Source organism: Asterias amurensis, chromosome 21 (assembly GCF_032118995.1).
Source record: "Asterias amurensis chromosome 21, ASM3211899v1".
Lineage (NCBI taxonomy): Eukaryota > Metazoa > Echinodermata > Asteroidea > Forcipulatida > Asteriidae > Asterias > Asterias amurensis.
Window position 1 is genome coordinate 4,926,805 of NC_092668.1, and position 13,537 is coordinate 4,940,341.

The 13,537-nt window shown below is 40.1% G+C and overlaps 2 protein-coding genes across 2 annotated transcripts; both read right to left on the reverse strand.

Moving 5' to 3' along the window:
• Positions 1-336: 336 nt before the first annotated feature.
• Positions 337-5,076, reverse strand: LOC139953015 (uncharacterized). The gene is made up of 4 exons (XM_071952402.1): positions 4,732-5,076; positions 3,080-3,202; positions 2,741-2,835; positions 337-2,463 (listed from the first exon to the last, which is right to left on the reverse strand). The coding sequence occupies exons 1-4, from the start codon at positions 4,892-4,894 to the stop codon at positions 2,107-2,109; spliced, it is 738 nt and encodes a 245-aa protein (XP_071808503.1). The 5' UTR covers positions 4,895-5,076; the 3' UTR covers positions 337-2,106.
• A 2,250-nt stretch (positions 5,077-7,326) lies between these two features.
• LOC139953287 (uncharacterized) lies at positions 7,327-12,863 on the reverse strand. The gene is made up of 4 exons (XM_071952768.1): positions 12,590-12,863; positions 11,487-11,609; positions 10,354-10,448; positions 7,327-9,349 (listed from the first exon to the last, which is right to left on the reverse strand). The coding sequence occupies exons 1-4, from the start codon at positions 12,756-12,758 to the stop codon at positions 8,993-8,995; spliced, it is 744 nt and encodes a 247-aa protein (XP_071808869.1). The 5' UTR covers positions 12,759-12,863; the 3' UTR covers positions 7,327-8,992.
• Between the last annotated feature and the right edge of the window lie 674 nt (positions 12,864-13,537).

Here is a 13,537-nt window from a genome sequence, read left to right on the forward strand (position 1 = left end):
AAATGTTTTATTTTAATTCACTGCAGCATCCCTTTAAATGTTACTGAATGAATATGGTGTCTCTTCTAACGATGCGGTGCATAATTTGCGGTGTACATTTTTTACGGTATAACAAACTTGGTTGAATATTGTTTCATATTAATTATTTTGAAACTATATTTATTTAAATTTAGTCCAATGTCAGTGGACGTCGCTATCAACTTACTCCTTATCACTTTGAGTATAGGGATCATCGGATTGTGATAATCTCAAAATGTATTCACAAAGTCCAAATCGTGAATAATTCATCATGAATACAGACGCGGTAACAAACTGATACGGTACAGCTTCTAAAACTCAATGTGACTTTCGTTAATGTGTATTTTATTCTACCTCCGGGTAATGAAAACAACATACTCATTCACAATTTGGCACACAAACAAAACCCAGAAAATAAAGGGATACGTACGCATTGGATTGTGCGAGTTGAACTGTGACAGCGGTTGAAAACATTACTTATGAAATGCGGAAAAGTAGAATAAAATGATCAAACATAAACATGCCTAGAAAATGCATGATTTTAATTTTATTTTCCGAACTAATACGATCGGCCATTTTGTGGAGTCAAATTAATTTGAGTTCACAAAATGGCGTGCCGTGTTCCAGGACGTCAAGGAAAACCGTCACATTTTGAGGTTGTTTTTGGTAGATCATTTCATTCTACCTTTTAATCTATTCAACCATACACATTTAATAACACACGGTTTCAAACGCTTTCCATAGACCAACTCGCATGATCCAAAGCAATGTTTCCCTTTAAAGGCATCAGTGGACACTATTGGTAATTACTCAAAATAATTATTAGCATAAAACCTTTCTTGGTGACGAGTAATGGGGAGAGGTTGATAGTATAAAACATTGTGGGAAACAGCTAGCTCTCTCTGAAGTGCCATAGTTTTCGAGAAAGAAGTAACTTTCCACGAATGTGATTTCGAGACCTCAGGTTTAGAACTTGAGGTCTCGAAATCAAGCATGTAAACGCACACAACTTCGTGTGACATGAGTGTTTTCTTCTTTCATTATCTTGCAACTTTGATGATCGATTGAGCTCAAATTTTCACAGGTTAGTTATTTTATGCATATGTTGAGATACGCCAACTGTAAAGCTAGTCTTTGACAGTCACCAATAGTGTCCACTGCCTATAAGAGCGAAATGATTTTGAAAATGTTTTGGTTTTGTCTACTATCAATGATAACTGGAAATATAGATTTCAATGTTATATAACACTATAGTAGGCCTACTTTTGTCACTAAGCCTGTTGATGGAAACCTCTATAGTATGTTTAACAAAATCAAGATTTGACCGTATTATTGTTTGGTTTTATTGTGAGAAACGGCTCCCTCTGAAGTAACGTAGTTTTTGAGAAAGAATTTTTTTCCCACTAAATTTTTTGAATTGAATTCGAGACTTCAGCTGAGGTCTCTAATTCAATGCATCATACAAAAGCACAGAACTGGGATGCGACAATGGTGTTTTCTCTTTCATTGTTTTCTCGCAACTTCGATGACCGACTGAGTTCAAATTGTTCACATGCTTGTTATATGTTGGGATACACAAATGAGAAGACTGGTCTTTGAAAATTACCAAAGTTGTAGGCCTATATCCAGTGCCCTTTGAAAAACAACGTCTACTTAAATTCTATTTAAAACTACTACTACGCATTTTTAAAAGGTTGACGATCAGGAACAATTTTTTTCATTCTTTATTAATTTCTAAATTTACAGCTAGAAATTGTCATACAATTTTCTTCTCCAAAATGTGATTGTTCAAGATTTAACGAATCAATCTAATTCTTCCATAGGCAAACATTTAAAAAGAAAATTCTTTCTGAGGTATTTGCACTAGAGTAGCTACCTTATGATTCATACAGCCATTTCCGAGAAACGCTATAATTAATCATATCACGAGTGTGGACGAGTAACCCGTCCTAACTTAGGATGGGTTCAATGCGTCCTACGTCTTTGGTTACGGAACTTTACTCGTCATAAGTCCTAAGATTAATCCTATAAAAGTTAGAAAGATTTTAGTGAAATCGACGGCTGCTGTGTTTCCTTGCCAAGCTATGTCTATGGCTTCCATGTGAATCCTGCCGGAAGTTCCTTCTTCCCACTTTCAGGAAATTGAATATTTCCTGGGTCCGGCATGAAGAGATCCGTGTCCACACTCTCGAAGTAGTCCGGATACTTGAACTCCTTGAGTTGCGCCAAGAAGGTCTTGGCCGGCTCAGAGTCCACCCCAGCCCCGGTCAGCTCAGCTCTGAGGACGTACAGCAACCCGGGACGCTCGGTAAACTTCTTATACAGGCCGCAGTTAGAGATGCCGAGCTCCTTGGAAGCATTCTTGAGGATGAAGTTTGTTCCTGAAGATTCCTTCCAATCTTTCTCGAATGCCTCATGGAGTTTGGTGTCCTTCTCGTCACTTGCCTAAACAAGTGCAAACAAAACTATCATGAGGCATACACATCCTAGTCTCAATTTTGATATAAACCGTGATTTGATGACAGTTAAAACAATAACATTTAAATTGTCTCTCATCAAATAAAAAGTAAAAGCAGTTGAAAAAAAACGAGCTATAACTATAATAAAAAAACAGGCGGACAAAATTCCACGAGTTTGAAAATATTGTAATCCCTTAAATTTGTTTAAAGATGTTAATGATAAAAGTGACAGTTTATTAACTGTTGTATTTATAAATACCAACCTTAAATGCAGTCACAATGAACGTGGTCTTATCATTCTTGGGTAACCATGGGCCAAGAGGTTTCCCAGTGGTGGTCCCAAACTCAAGATAACCGCCTGTAAGTTGACAAATTAAAACATTATAAGAGCTGGTATACCCACGGACAATATATGGACTCTATGGAGCGTTTCATGTTTGAATTATAAAGGGGCGTGGAGATTATGCGTTTGCTAGTGGTACCAAGAAATGTTTCATGCTATCTAATATTTTTAGTAATACCCAATAGTGTCCACTGCCTTTAAAGATCGAGGGAATTAAAACACAATAAGTTTTGTTCACGCTTGTTTATTCCAGACTTACCTGGATGCATAGTAGTCGACCCCACGGATGTTTTACGTACGTTATCCCAGGTTTCAGATGGCTTGCCAAAGCCTTCAAAGTCTGTCCCGTTAAAGGCAGCAAAGTTCACGAGGGGGTATTTCCCTGTCGGTTATGGAAGATTGAAAAATACTCTTTAGAGGTAGAACAAGATACTCAGTAAAAATCAGTCTATGATCTAGCTCATTCCGATGACCCAGGGTAGCTTATTCACATGATCCAGGGTAGCCCACTCCCATGATCCAGGGTAGCCCATTCCCATGATCCAGAGTAGCCCATTCCCATGACCCAGGGTAGCCCACTCCCATGATCCAGGGTAGCCCATTCCCATGATCCAGGGTAGCCCACTCCCATGATCCAGGGAAGCCCTTTCCCATGATCCAGGGTAGCCCATTCCCATGATCCAGGGTAGCCCATTCCCATGATCCAGGGTAGCCCACTCCCATGATCCAGGGTAGCCCATTCCCATGATCCAGGGTAGCCCATTCCCATGACCCAGGGTAGCCCACTCCCATGATCCAGGGAAGCCCTTTCCCATGATCCAGGGTAGCCCATTCCCATGACCCAGGGTAGCCCACTCCCATGATCCAGGGTAGCCCATTCCCATGATCCAGGGTAGCCCATTCCCATGATCCAGGGTAGTCCATTCCCATGATCCAGGGTAGCCCACTCCCATGACCCAGGGTAGCCCACTCCCATGATTCAGGGTAGCCCACTCCCATGACCCAGGGTAGCCCACTCCCATGATCCAGGATAGCCCACTCCCATGATCCAGGGTAGCCCACTCCCATGATTCAGGGTAGCCCACTCCCATGATCCAGGGTAGCCCATTCCCATGATCCAGGTAGCCCAATTCCATGTTAGCACACTCCCATGATCCAGGGTAGCTCATTCCCATGATACAGGTAGCTCACCCATGATCCAGGGTAGCTCATCCAGGTTAGCTCATCCATGATTCTGGGTAGCTCACCCCATGATCAAGGGTAGCTCACCCCATGATCCAGGGTAGCTCATTCCGATGATCCAGGGTAGCTCACCCCATGATCCAGGGTAGCTCACCCCATGATCCAGGGTAGCTCACCCCATGATCCAGGGTAGCTCATCCCATGATCCAGGGTAGCTCATCCCATGATCCAGGGTAGCTCATTCCCATGATCCAGGTTAGCTCATCCCATGATCCAGGGTAGCTCATTTTATGGTACATGGCAAATTCCCACTGCCTCTTGTTTTTTTTCATGGGTTAACTCCCCCCTTCCCCCCCCCCCACACACACATCATCCCTACGGCCCTATTTAAGTATCTTCAAATTGCCAACGCGCGTGCCCAACTATAATGGAAAATTATCAGCGAATGCTCATCAATCCAAATAAAGCGTGGACAATGGCGAGTGTATGAGGGTCTACTAGCCTGACACAAGGGATTGGAGCCCCCCCCCCCCTTTTCAGGGTGACATTTTGTTTGTCTGCATAAAACATTCTGTCATTATCATAACTAAATACTTGAACTTTTTAACACCCCTTCATTATTTTTTTTCTGACTTGCACCACTGCTGTGCTTTAGTCTGCAGCGAGGGACCCTGACCACGTGGAACATTAATAACCACTGCTACATTGGAGTCATTAGGATCGACTTACCCTTCGGGTTCAAGTTTCGGTGAAGCTGGGTAGACAGAAACTGTGGGTTCTTTCTCACGTAGAGCACCGTCTGGAACCACGAATCCACGTAGGATTTAAATGGAGGGATCAGGACAGGTTTCTCGATGAAGTTATAAATGAAATACAGCCCGTTTTTCGCCATTTTTGTTGTGTTAGTTTTGCTTGCGGTGGCTAGTTGCTCAGTCTATTTGTGAGTTTTCGTTTTTGACAACCGATGGTTTTGCAAAGGTGAATATTACACATCGAGTAATCTGCGCATGCGTCGACTTTGAGGACGGGCGTCCCTCTCAATACTTGTGAAATGAAACTGCGTTGTGCTTAATAACCGAAATATTCGTCCCTGCACCCTCGCCTTGTGGTGGTGAACGTGTCTTTCTGGCGTTTTGAGCACAATGGTCCCTGGTAGCTGCAATGACTTGACGTTTCTGTAAATATTAGCATAATAATATATATCGAACTTTTATGACCTAAATAAATGTAACACTAATAAAAAGCAGCAATGACCGGACGTTTTTGTACTTTTTATCAGAGTACTGAATTTTAAACTTTCATGACCTAAGGCACTTTGCAAACCGCCATCTGGCTTAAAGGAGTTTTGATATCCTTAGTTTGTAAGGTTTAAGCCCATGACATAAATCCCTACTTACGTTGAATGAAGATGTATGTATTTTAATTTACCTGTAGCTCCCCAAAACTATAACAACACCTCACCAGCAAGGAATACAGGAGCTACGCATGGTACACGAGGAGCTAGTAGTATTTTAAGTGTTCTATGGGGTTCTATACCATCTGGGCCCAATTTCATAGAGCTGCTAAGCACACAAATTTGCTAAGCATAATATTTCTTCCTCGATAAAAACAGGATTACCAACCAAATTTTCATTTGTTCAATATTGATTGCTACTGGTATTCAGCTGTTGTTCGCTTATCCTGAAAATCACGTAGAAATTTGGTTGGTAATCCTGTTTTTATCAAGGAAGAAATTTCATGCTAAGCAAATTTTGGTGCTTAGCAGCGCTATGAAATTGGGCCCTGATGTGGAATGTAAATCTGTGACGTTTGTGTTTTATGCCGTACCAATAGTTCCCAAAACCCCCTTTTTTAAGGTGAGGATGTGGGTACTTTCTGTTACGTTTTGAAGACAATTATGGTAGAAAGCTTAAAGGAACACGTTACCTTGGATCGGTCGAGTTGGTCTTTGAAAAGCCTTTGTAACCGTTTTTTATAAAATGCATATGGGTAGAAAGCTGTTGTAAAAGTAGAATACAATAATCCACACAAACATGCCTCGAAATTGCGTGGTTTTCCTTTTACCTCGTCGACTAAACACGTCGGCCATTTATGGGGGTCAAAATTTTGACTCCCATAAATGGCCGACCATGTTAGTTCGCACAGTAGAAGGAAAACCACGCAATTTCGAGGCAAACTTGTGTGGAACATTGTATTCTACTTTTAAAACACCTTTCCAACCATATGCATTTTATAAAAAACGGTTACAAACGCTTTTGTTTTGACCAACTCGTCCGATCCAAGGCAACGTGTTCCTTTAAGTCCCTTAAATTATACTTCCGGTAGTTTTCGTTAAACAATAAGTAAAAAATGTGACGAAAATAATTTATGTCGCGCTATTATACCAACGTTATTAGGCCCACATACTAAACTAATTTCGGGAGACAAATTGTTTGATAGCAGGTACAACGTATTTACCATTGCTGGTATTATACGCGACTCGCCTGACAACATCGTTCTGTGATTTTCACTTTTCTCTCAAAAACTTGAGACAACCAGGAAACTTCTACAGGTAAATTATATTAAATACGTCTTCATTCACAGTGGGAATCATGGCATGGCCTAAAAACTTAAACTACAAAATGCAAACAAACCTTTTTAGCGAAGTGCTTTGGGTCAGGAAAGTTCAATATTCATTATTATGCTAATAACTGCAAACCAGTCCAGTCATTGCAGCTATATACTTTATACACGGTCCTTTGTGCTCAAAATATTGGTAAGTCACGTAGACCGCCACAGGGCGGGATGGTGCAGGGACCAATGTCAAGGTTCTACTATCCGGCGGAATACTGCGCTTTAAAGATGCTATGTCAGATTTTTGGCCTCAAACATTAAAAAATTGATTTTCAAAGAGTATCACCCGCTCAAAAAAAAAAGTTTAACTTTTACTTTTAATGGTCCGGAACCATGAAAAAAATTTAAAAACTAATTTTGAGCACTGTATATCACTGCTACTAATAATTGGCGGACTTTTTCGAGCAATTATGGCTCAAATGAAAGCTTGTAACTTTCTCGACCCCCATCAAAATACCTATTGAATTTTAAATCAAAATTTTTGGGTCAAATCGGCCAAAAAATCTGACATAGCATCTTTAAAGTGGTACAAAGCCTCCTGGTTTGTGCGTTTTAGGGCTAAACGAGCGCTCGTTGTATGAATGTTTAGGGAATTTTCCACTTCGAATCAGAGAGATAATTCTTAACAGTGACTCTTTTTTTTTAAACACATAAAGTAAACATTAATTTCTAAATTCAATTCAGTCAACAAATACCTTGGACACTCTAAAATTGGTTTCTTTGCCAGTGCAATTCAATTGCAGATTTATTATAAGACACTCTTTGACAGCACCTAGCGAATGCATTGTGTGAATTACACCATCATTACACATACAAATCTGGTATTAGTGCAACAATACAGACCAAAGCTTTCCTGTGCAAAAAAAGAAAATATTAAAGGAGCACGTTGCCTTGAAACCGTTTGTTAAGCAATCAAAATGATCGGAAAGATGTTTAAAATAGAATAAAATGATCCACATAAATATCCCTCGAAATTGCACGGTATTCGTTTTACGTCGCGAACCAATAAGGTCGGCCATTTTTTGAGTCAAAATTTCGAGTCAACAAAATGGCCGACTGTGGTTCACGACTAAAGAGGCAAACCGCGCAATTTTGAGGCATTTGTGCGGATCATTGTATTCTACTTTTAAAACATCTTTCCAACCATTATACATTTCACGACAAACGGTTTCAAACACTTTTTTAAAGACCAACTCTCCCTATCCAAGGCATTGTGTTCATTTAAAGCAATTTGACACTTTCGGGAAACTATTATTCAAAGGCTCACACTTCGTGTATCACAAACCAGTGAAAACTTAGGCTCAATCGGTCATCGGAGTCGGGAGAAAATAAAGGTAAAACCCACCCTTGTTTCCGCACGTTTCTCCGTGTCATGACATAAGTAAATCTGTGAACTTTTTCTTCTGTTCCGAAAGTGTCCAATGGCTTTACGACTATCCGAAAGACACTAAAATCTACAGTTACCGTAAACTGTTTTTATTTTCTTTACATAACAACTTTTTATTCTAATAACTCAATGCATCTTATATCAACATCATAGAAAATATATTTACCCACAACGACAGGTTAAAAATATTTGTTTATCTCTTGGCAATAAGTTGAAAGCTTCTGGTTTGAAGGCAGTGGACACTATTGGTTATTACTCAAAATATTTATTAGCATAAAACCTTACTTGGTAATGAATAATGAGGAGGGGTTGATATTAAGTTTAAACCATTGTGAGAAACGGCTCCCTCTGAAGTGATGTAGTTTTCGAAATTTCCACGATGTTGATTTCGAGACCTCAAGTATAGAATTTTGAGGTCTCGAAATCAAGCATCTGAAAGCACACAACTTCGTGTGACCAGGGTGTTTTTTCTTTTCTTGTTTTCTTGCAACTTCGACGACCAATTGAGCACAAAATTTCACAAGTTTGTTATTTTATGCATATGTTGAGATACACCAGCTGTGAAGACTGGTCTTTGACAATTACCAATAGCGTCCGTTGCTTTAAATGTTTGATTATCTCTTGGCAATAAGTTAAAAGCTTCTGGTTTAAACTGCGCTGCTTCTCTTCATTATACACAAACACTACACTTGTGAGCATAAAAACTGAGAGTTGTTGATAGTATAAAACATTGGGAAAAAACGGCTCCCTCTAAAGTAATGTCATTTTCGAGAAATAAGTAATTTTCTACTTCAATATATTTGAATTTGACTTCGAGACCTCAGAATTAGATTTTAAGGTCCCGAACTCAAGCATCCGAAAGCACACAACTTCGTGTGAATGGAACCCTGCTCGTTTCTGGTAAGCAGAAAATCGTCAAGCAATATATTCTCTGCTATAAGCAGCTCTTTGAAACCGGGTCAGGTTTGTTTGCTGCGTTTCTATCCGAGCTTATGGCTTCCACACGAAGCCTGCCGGAAGCTCCCTCACCCCACCCTCAGAAAAATGAATATTTTCTTGGTCCGGCTTGAAGAGATCTGTGTCCACCTTCTGGAAATAGTCCGGATACTTGAACTCCTTGAGTTGTGCCAGGAAGGTCTTGGCCGGCTCAGAGTCCTCACCAGCCCCGGTCAGCTCAGCTCTGAGTACGTAGAGTATCCCGGGACGCTCAGTAAACTTCTTATACAGGCCGCAGTTAGAGATGCCGAGCTCTTTGGGAGCATTCTTGAGGATGAAGTTGCTTCCTGAAGATTCCTTCCAATCTTTCTCGAATGCTTCCTGTGATTTGGCGTCCTTCTCGTCACCTGCCTATATAAAGAGTGATACTAAATGATTTTGGTTTTTGGATGGTGTTGGGTAAGACGTTTTCTCATTATTGATATCGTAAACAATATGCAGAACAAAATGGCGAACTCAAACGACCATTTGACAGACACGTTTGTCTCTCACGGAGTTAATACAATTACAAAGAGAGAGAGAGAGTGACTGAGAAAAAGAGAAATTACTCTGATGCTTTTAGAAAGGACAGATCAATCAATCAATCAGTCAATCAATCAATCAATCAATCAATCATAAGTAATTTATAGAGCGCAAAGTCAAAGGTTTGCTCCAAAAGGTGCTGATGCACTGATATCGAAGTCTTATATAGCGCACGTATCTAACAAACAAGATACCCAGAAGGCGCTGAGTATATACAAACTTTCAGAAAGATTCAGTGATGAAGTTTGACACCCATTTATTCAGCACCTTATAAGGGTTTACAAAGGTGCTACGGCACATTCAGCAGCCACAGCCAGGGACACCGGGGCGGACCCCTTCTCTTTTCGATAATTGCACTGTGTTCTTTAACACGCGTTACACAACACATTGGACCAACGGCTTTACGTCCCATCCGAAGAAGGAAGCAATGTTTAAGTGTCTTGCTTAAGGTCACATTAAGGGTCACGGCTGGGGATTCGTACCCACACTCTGCTGATCGGAAACACCAGAGTTTGAATTCGGTGCTCTTCCACTTGACCACGACACTCCCACTAGTGCAGGTGATTAATTTGTAAGCCTGCTGAAACATATGAGTTTTAATGTCTTGAACGAGGTAAGTGAGCTGCCATTTCTGATTTAAACAGGAAGCTTTTTCCACATTTTGGGGGCCATAATACAGATAAATATCTCTCTGCAAACGTTGAATAGCGGATTTTTGGCACAACAAAAAGGGAGAAAGAGCTAGGCGAATTAAGATGTCTTTGTTTGAGCATAATCTACTTCTCAATAAAACGAAACAACCAACTGACTACTTCGTTTTCATTTAATCTTACCTTAAATGCAGTCACGATGAACGTGGTCTTACCATCCTTGGGTAACCATGGGCCAAGAGGTTTCCCAGTGGTGGTACCAATCTCTGTGTATCCACCTGTAAGTTTTTACAAATCATCAAAGGAAAAACAAAGCAAAAGAACGTTTCATCTTTACGTATACCTTCTTCTGAAAGCATGGAAGTCTTACTGCCTCTATATTTACTATAGCTGCCGGGCAATCTCGGTGGTCCAGCTGGTAAGAAACTGCGTGGGTTTGAATCCCACCTGAGTAATATACCTATGATTTTTATTTTCACAGAGTTCAGGAAAGTATAACCACAAAAATTAACATAAGAACATTTAAGTTTCAAATTTTCCTGTAACACTTTTTATATATATTTTTTATATTGCAATGACAAGTGGATGGTTGTTACTACTACCCGACCTTTCGATCAGTATGCTCTGATGGTCTTTAGACGAAAGGTCGGGTTATTACAGCACTGACTCTTCTCAAATCCACCACAAAGAGCATGCATCACATGAATGTATCTTAAACTTGCAAAGTTTCAGGTATGACTTGCCCAATATTGTTGACAATTAGTTTGTTTCAATGTTCAATTCAATTCAATGAACACTTATTTTCATGTCAACAATAGCAATTTAAGCATACACTAGAAAACAAATATCGATGAACGTAATAACGAAGGACAGATGCAATGCATAGAATTTGAAGATAATAACTACAAAAATTAACATTAGTCAAGCATAATGCTTTTGTATATTTCCCTGAGACAGACAAGGACACGACCAGGACAAAAAAAAATTGGTGCAATGGTCTTTAGTCGAATTTGTTGAGTTGGTTATAAACCAATGGATCTTCTCAGAACCACCACTTCCCTTAAAGAGATAGCATCACTGGATTATATCTTCATGCAAAGTTTCAAGTATCACTTGCTCAACATTAATGCTTGACAATTTGTTTATTGTACTGTAATGAGTGGATAATTGTTTTTTCCTCAGTTATTTTTACAGTCAGTGTTTCGCAAAATGTTTCAGCTTGTAATATTGTGCAGTTGAACATAAGAGGTAGTGAGTTGTTACTTTTACGCTGACCTACGGAACCTAGATGCTATTATCTGAAAGTTCACACGTACCTGGGTGAGCAACAGTATCCCCTGTCGTGGCTTTGAGGACTTCAAACCATTTTGGAGTCGGCTTGCCGAACCCTTCAAAGTCTGTCCCGTCAAAGGCAGCGTGGTTCACGCAAGGGAATGCTCCTGTAAAATGGAATATGAAGAACAGTTAAAAGACGTCACACTAGTTTGAAATCATTTATTATCCGAACATTACTATTACAACGGGATTTTAAAGCAAGAATATTTTTCTTCACAAACTCTTCCACCAACTTGAAAAAACACCTCCAGATTTCACACCCTATACAAAAATGACGCACACACTTGTGACCCCCCCCCCCCCCCGCGCCTTAAAATGTGTTTACAGGTTGTGGTCAATTATTCCCATACTCTAGTAAATTGAGTTTTTAGTCCCTATATGATATGTTGTGTATGTTTATTCTTTTTTTAAGACGATCGGGCAATTAACAGGCAACCAGTTCCCAAGGCAACCTTCAAGAAGAAAAGGCAATCACATTTTGAATGTAGGAGCGGAGTCTTCCTTTTTCTTGGGGATCGTGAAGGCACAGTTTGAAAAAAATTATCATGCGCTACCAAATTGGTCATGTGGCATGCACTGAAGATGGTAATTGCCCTACAACTTACAAGCTGCCTATCAAAGTTACCTTGTATGGCAAAGTCCATACTAAAACTTTCTAATAGTGTGATGGTTGCATAAGATGCGAATACATTATAACAAACTCGTATATCTAGCGCATTTCACAATAACCGTATCAATGCGCTTTGCATTAGTGCCCTGGTGGTCATTGGACCAGTATAAACATCCTCTAATCTTTCTAAGCTCCCTGGGGAGAATACACAACCTGGTGTGGGCATCTGTAGCACCTCAAAGGCTTTTTCACCCACATCCCACGCAGGTCCCCATTTATACCCCTGGCTGAAGAGAAACAACTAATTATAGTAAAGTATCTTGCTCAAGGACACACAAGTGTCATGACCGGGATTCGAACCCACACTTCGATGACTTTAACCACCACAACTTCAATTCGGTTCTATGTCTATCTACACCCCTCCGCCATTACATCCAACCCAGCCTAGACTCGTAATCGAGTCGTCAGACTTACCACCAGTTGGATTGAGGTTTCGGTGAAGCTGAGTCGACAAAAACTGTGGATTCTTCTTCACGTAGTTTGTGGTTTCCGTCCACATCTCCAGAAAGGAATTAAAGGGACTTATCGGCTTGCCGGGTTTCTCAATGAAATTCCAAATGTAATACAGCTTGTTTTTCGCCATTTTTGTTTGAGGTTTAGTGGTGACTTGCCGCGTTTAATGCTATCGTACGACGAGTGTGTAATGGTGAGGGTCGTACACAACCAAGCACTACATTTAATAATATAAGCGTAATAACAAATAGACACGCACAACGTCTGCACTCATGCATTAGGTGCGACCTTTGGCGGGTGCAGCTCCCATGGAAAGTGCGTTGCAAAAACCTTAACAAAAAACCTGCACAATGTTTATTTGCTCTAACAAGTACACTATAGTATGTGGATTTTCATGGCCGTTGTTTTTAATTTTGTTATGCATCATTAACATGCAACATTTTGTAATGTGCAGTCCGCGGGGGGGGGGGGGGGGGGTACACCGTGGTAAGGGTGGTTACCGTTAAAAAAACAAAAACGAAAGCGAAATGCTCTCTTTGTCAGCAAAGAAATAAAACAGTATTTTGTTTAGAGCTGCTATCCCCGTCAAGGGAACTCGGGAAAATCCTACAAGGGTATAAAAACACCAAGCTGGTAACATCCAGTCTCTCTCATGGTTAAAAGGGAAGGTACACGTTTTGTAATTACTCATGATAAATATTAACTGACTTGGTAACGAGCATTGGAGAGCTGTTGATAGCATAAAACATTGTGGGAAACGACTCCCTCTGAAGTAACGTAGTTTTTTTTAGAAAGAGGTAATTTCTCACTAAAATAATACAGACTTCTAGCTAGAAGTAATTTTTATTCTTATCTGAAAGCACAAAAATTCGTCTAACACGGATGATTTTTTCTTTCACCATTTTTTTC

Coding starts and splice junctions, on each gene's coding strand:
- LOC139953015 (XM_071952402.1), bottom strand. CDS start 4,894: ATGGCGAAAAACGGGCTGTATTTCATTTATAACTTCATCGAGAAACCT. Junction 2,836..3,079: donor GTCGACTACTATGCATCCAG/GTAAGTCTGGAA, acceptor GTCAACTTACAG/GCGGTTATCTTGAGTTTGGG. Junction 2,464..2,740: donor TCATTGTGACTGCATTTAAG/GTTGGTATTTAT, acceptor GCACTTGTTTAG/GCAAGTGACGAGAAGGACAC.
- LOC139953287 (XM_071952768.1), bottom strand. CDS start 12,758: ATGGCGAAAAACAAGCTGTATTACATTTGGAATTTCATTGAGAAACCC. Junction 10,449..11,486: donor GGATACTGTTGCTCACCCAG/GTACGTGTGAAC, acceptor AAAAACTTACAG/GTGGATACACAGAGATTGGT. Junction 9,350..10,353: donor TCATCGTGACTGCATTTAAG/GTAAGATTAAAT, acceptor CTCTTTATATAG/GCAGGTGACGAGAAGGACGC.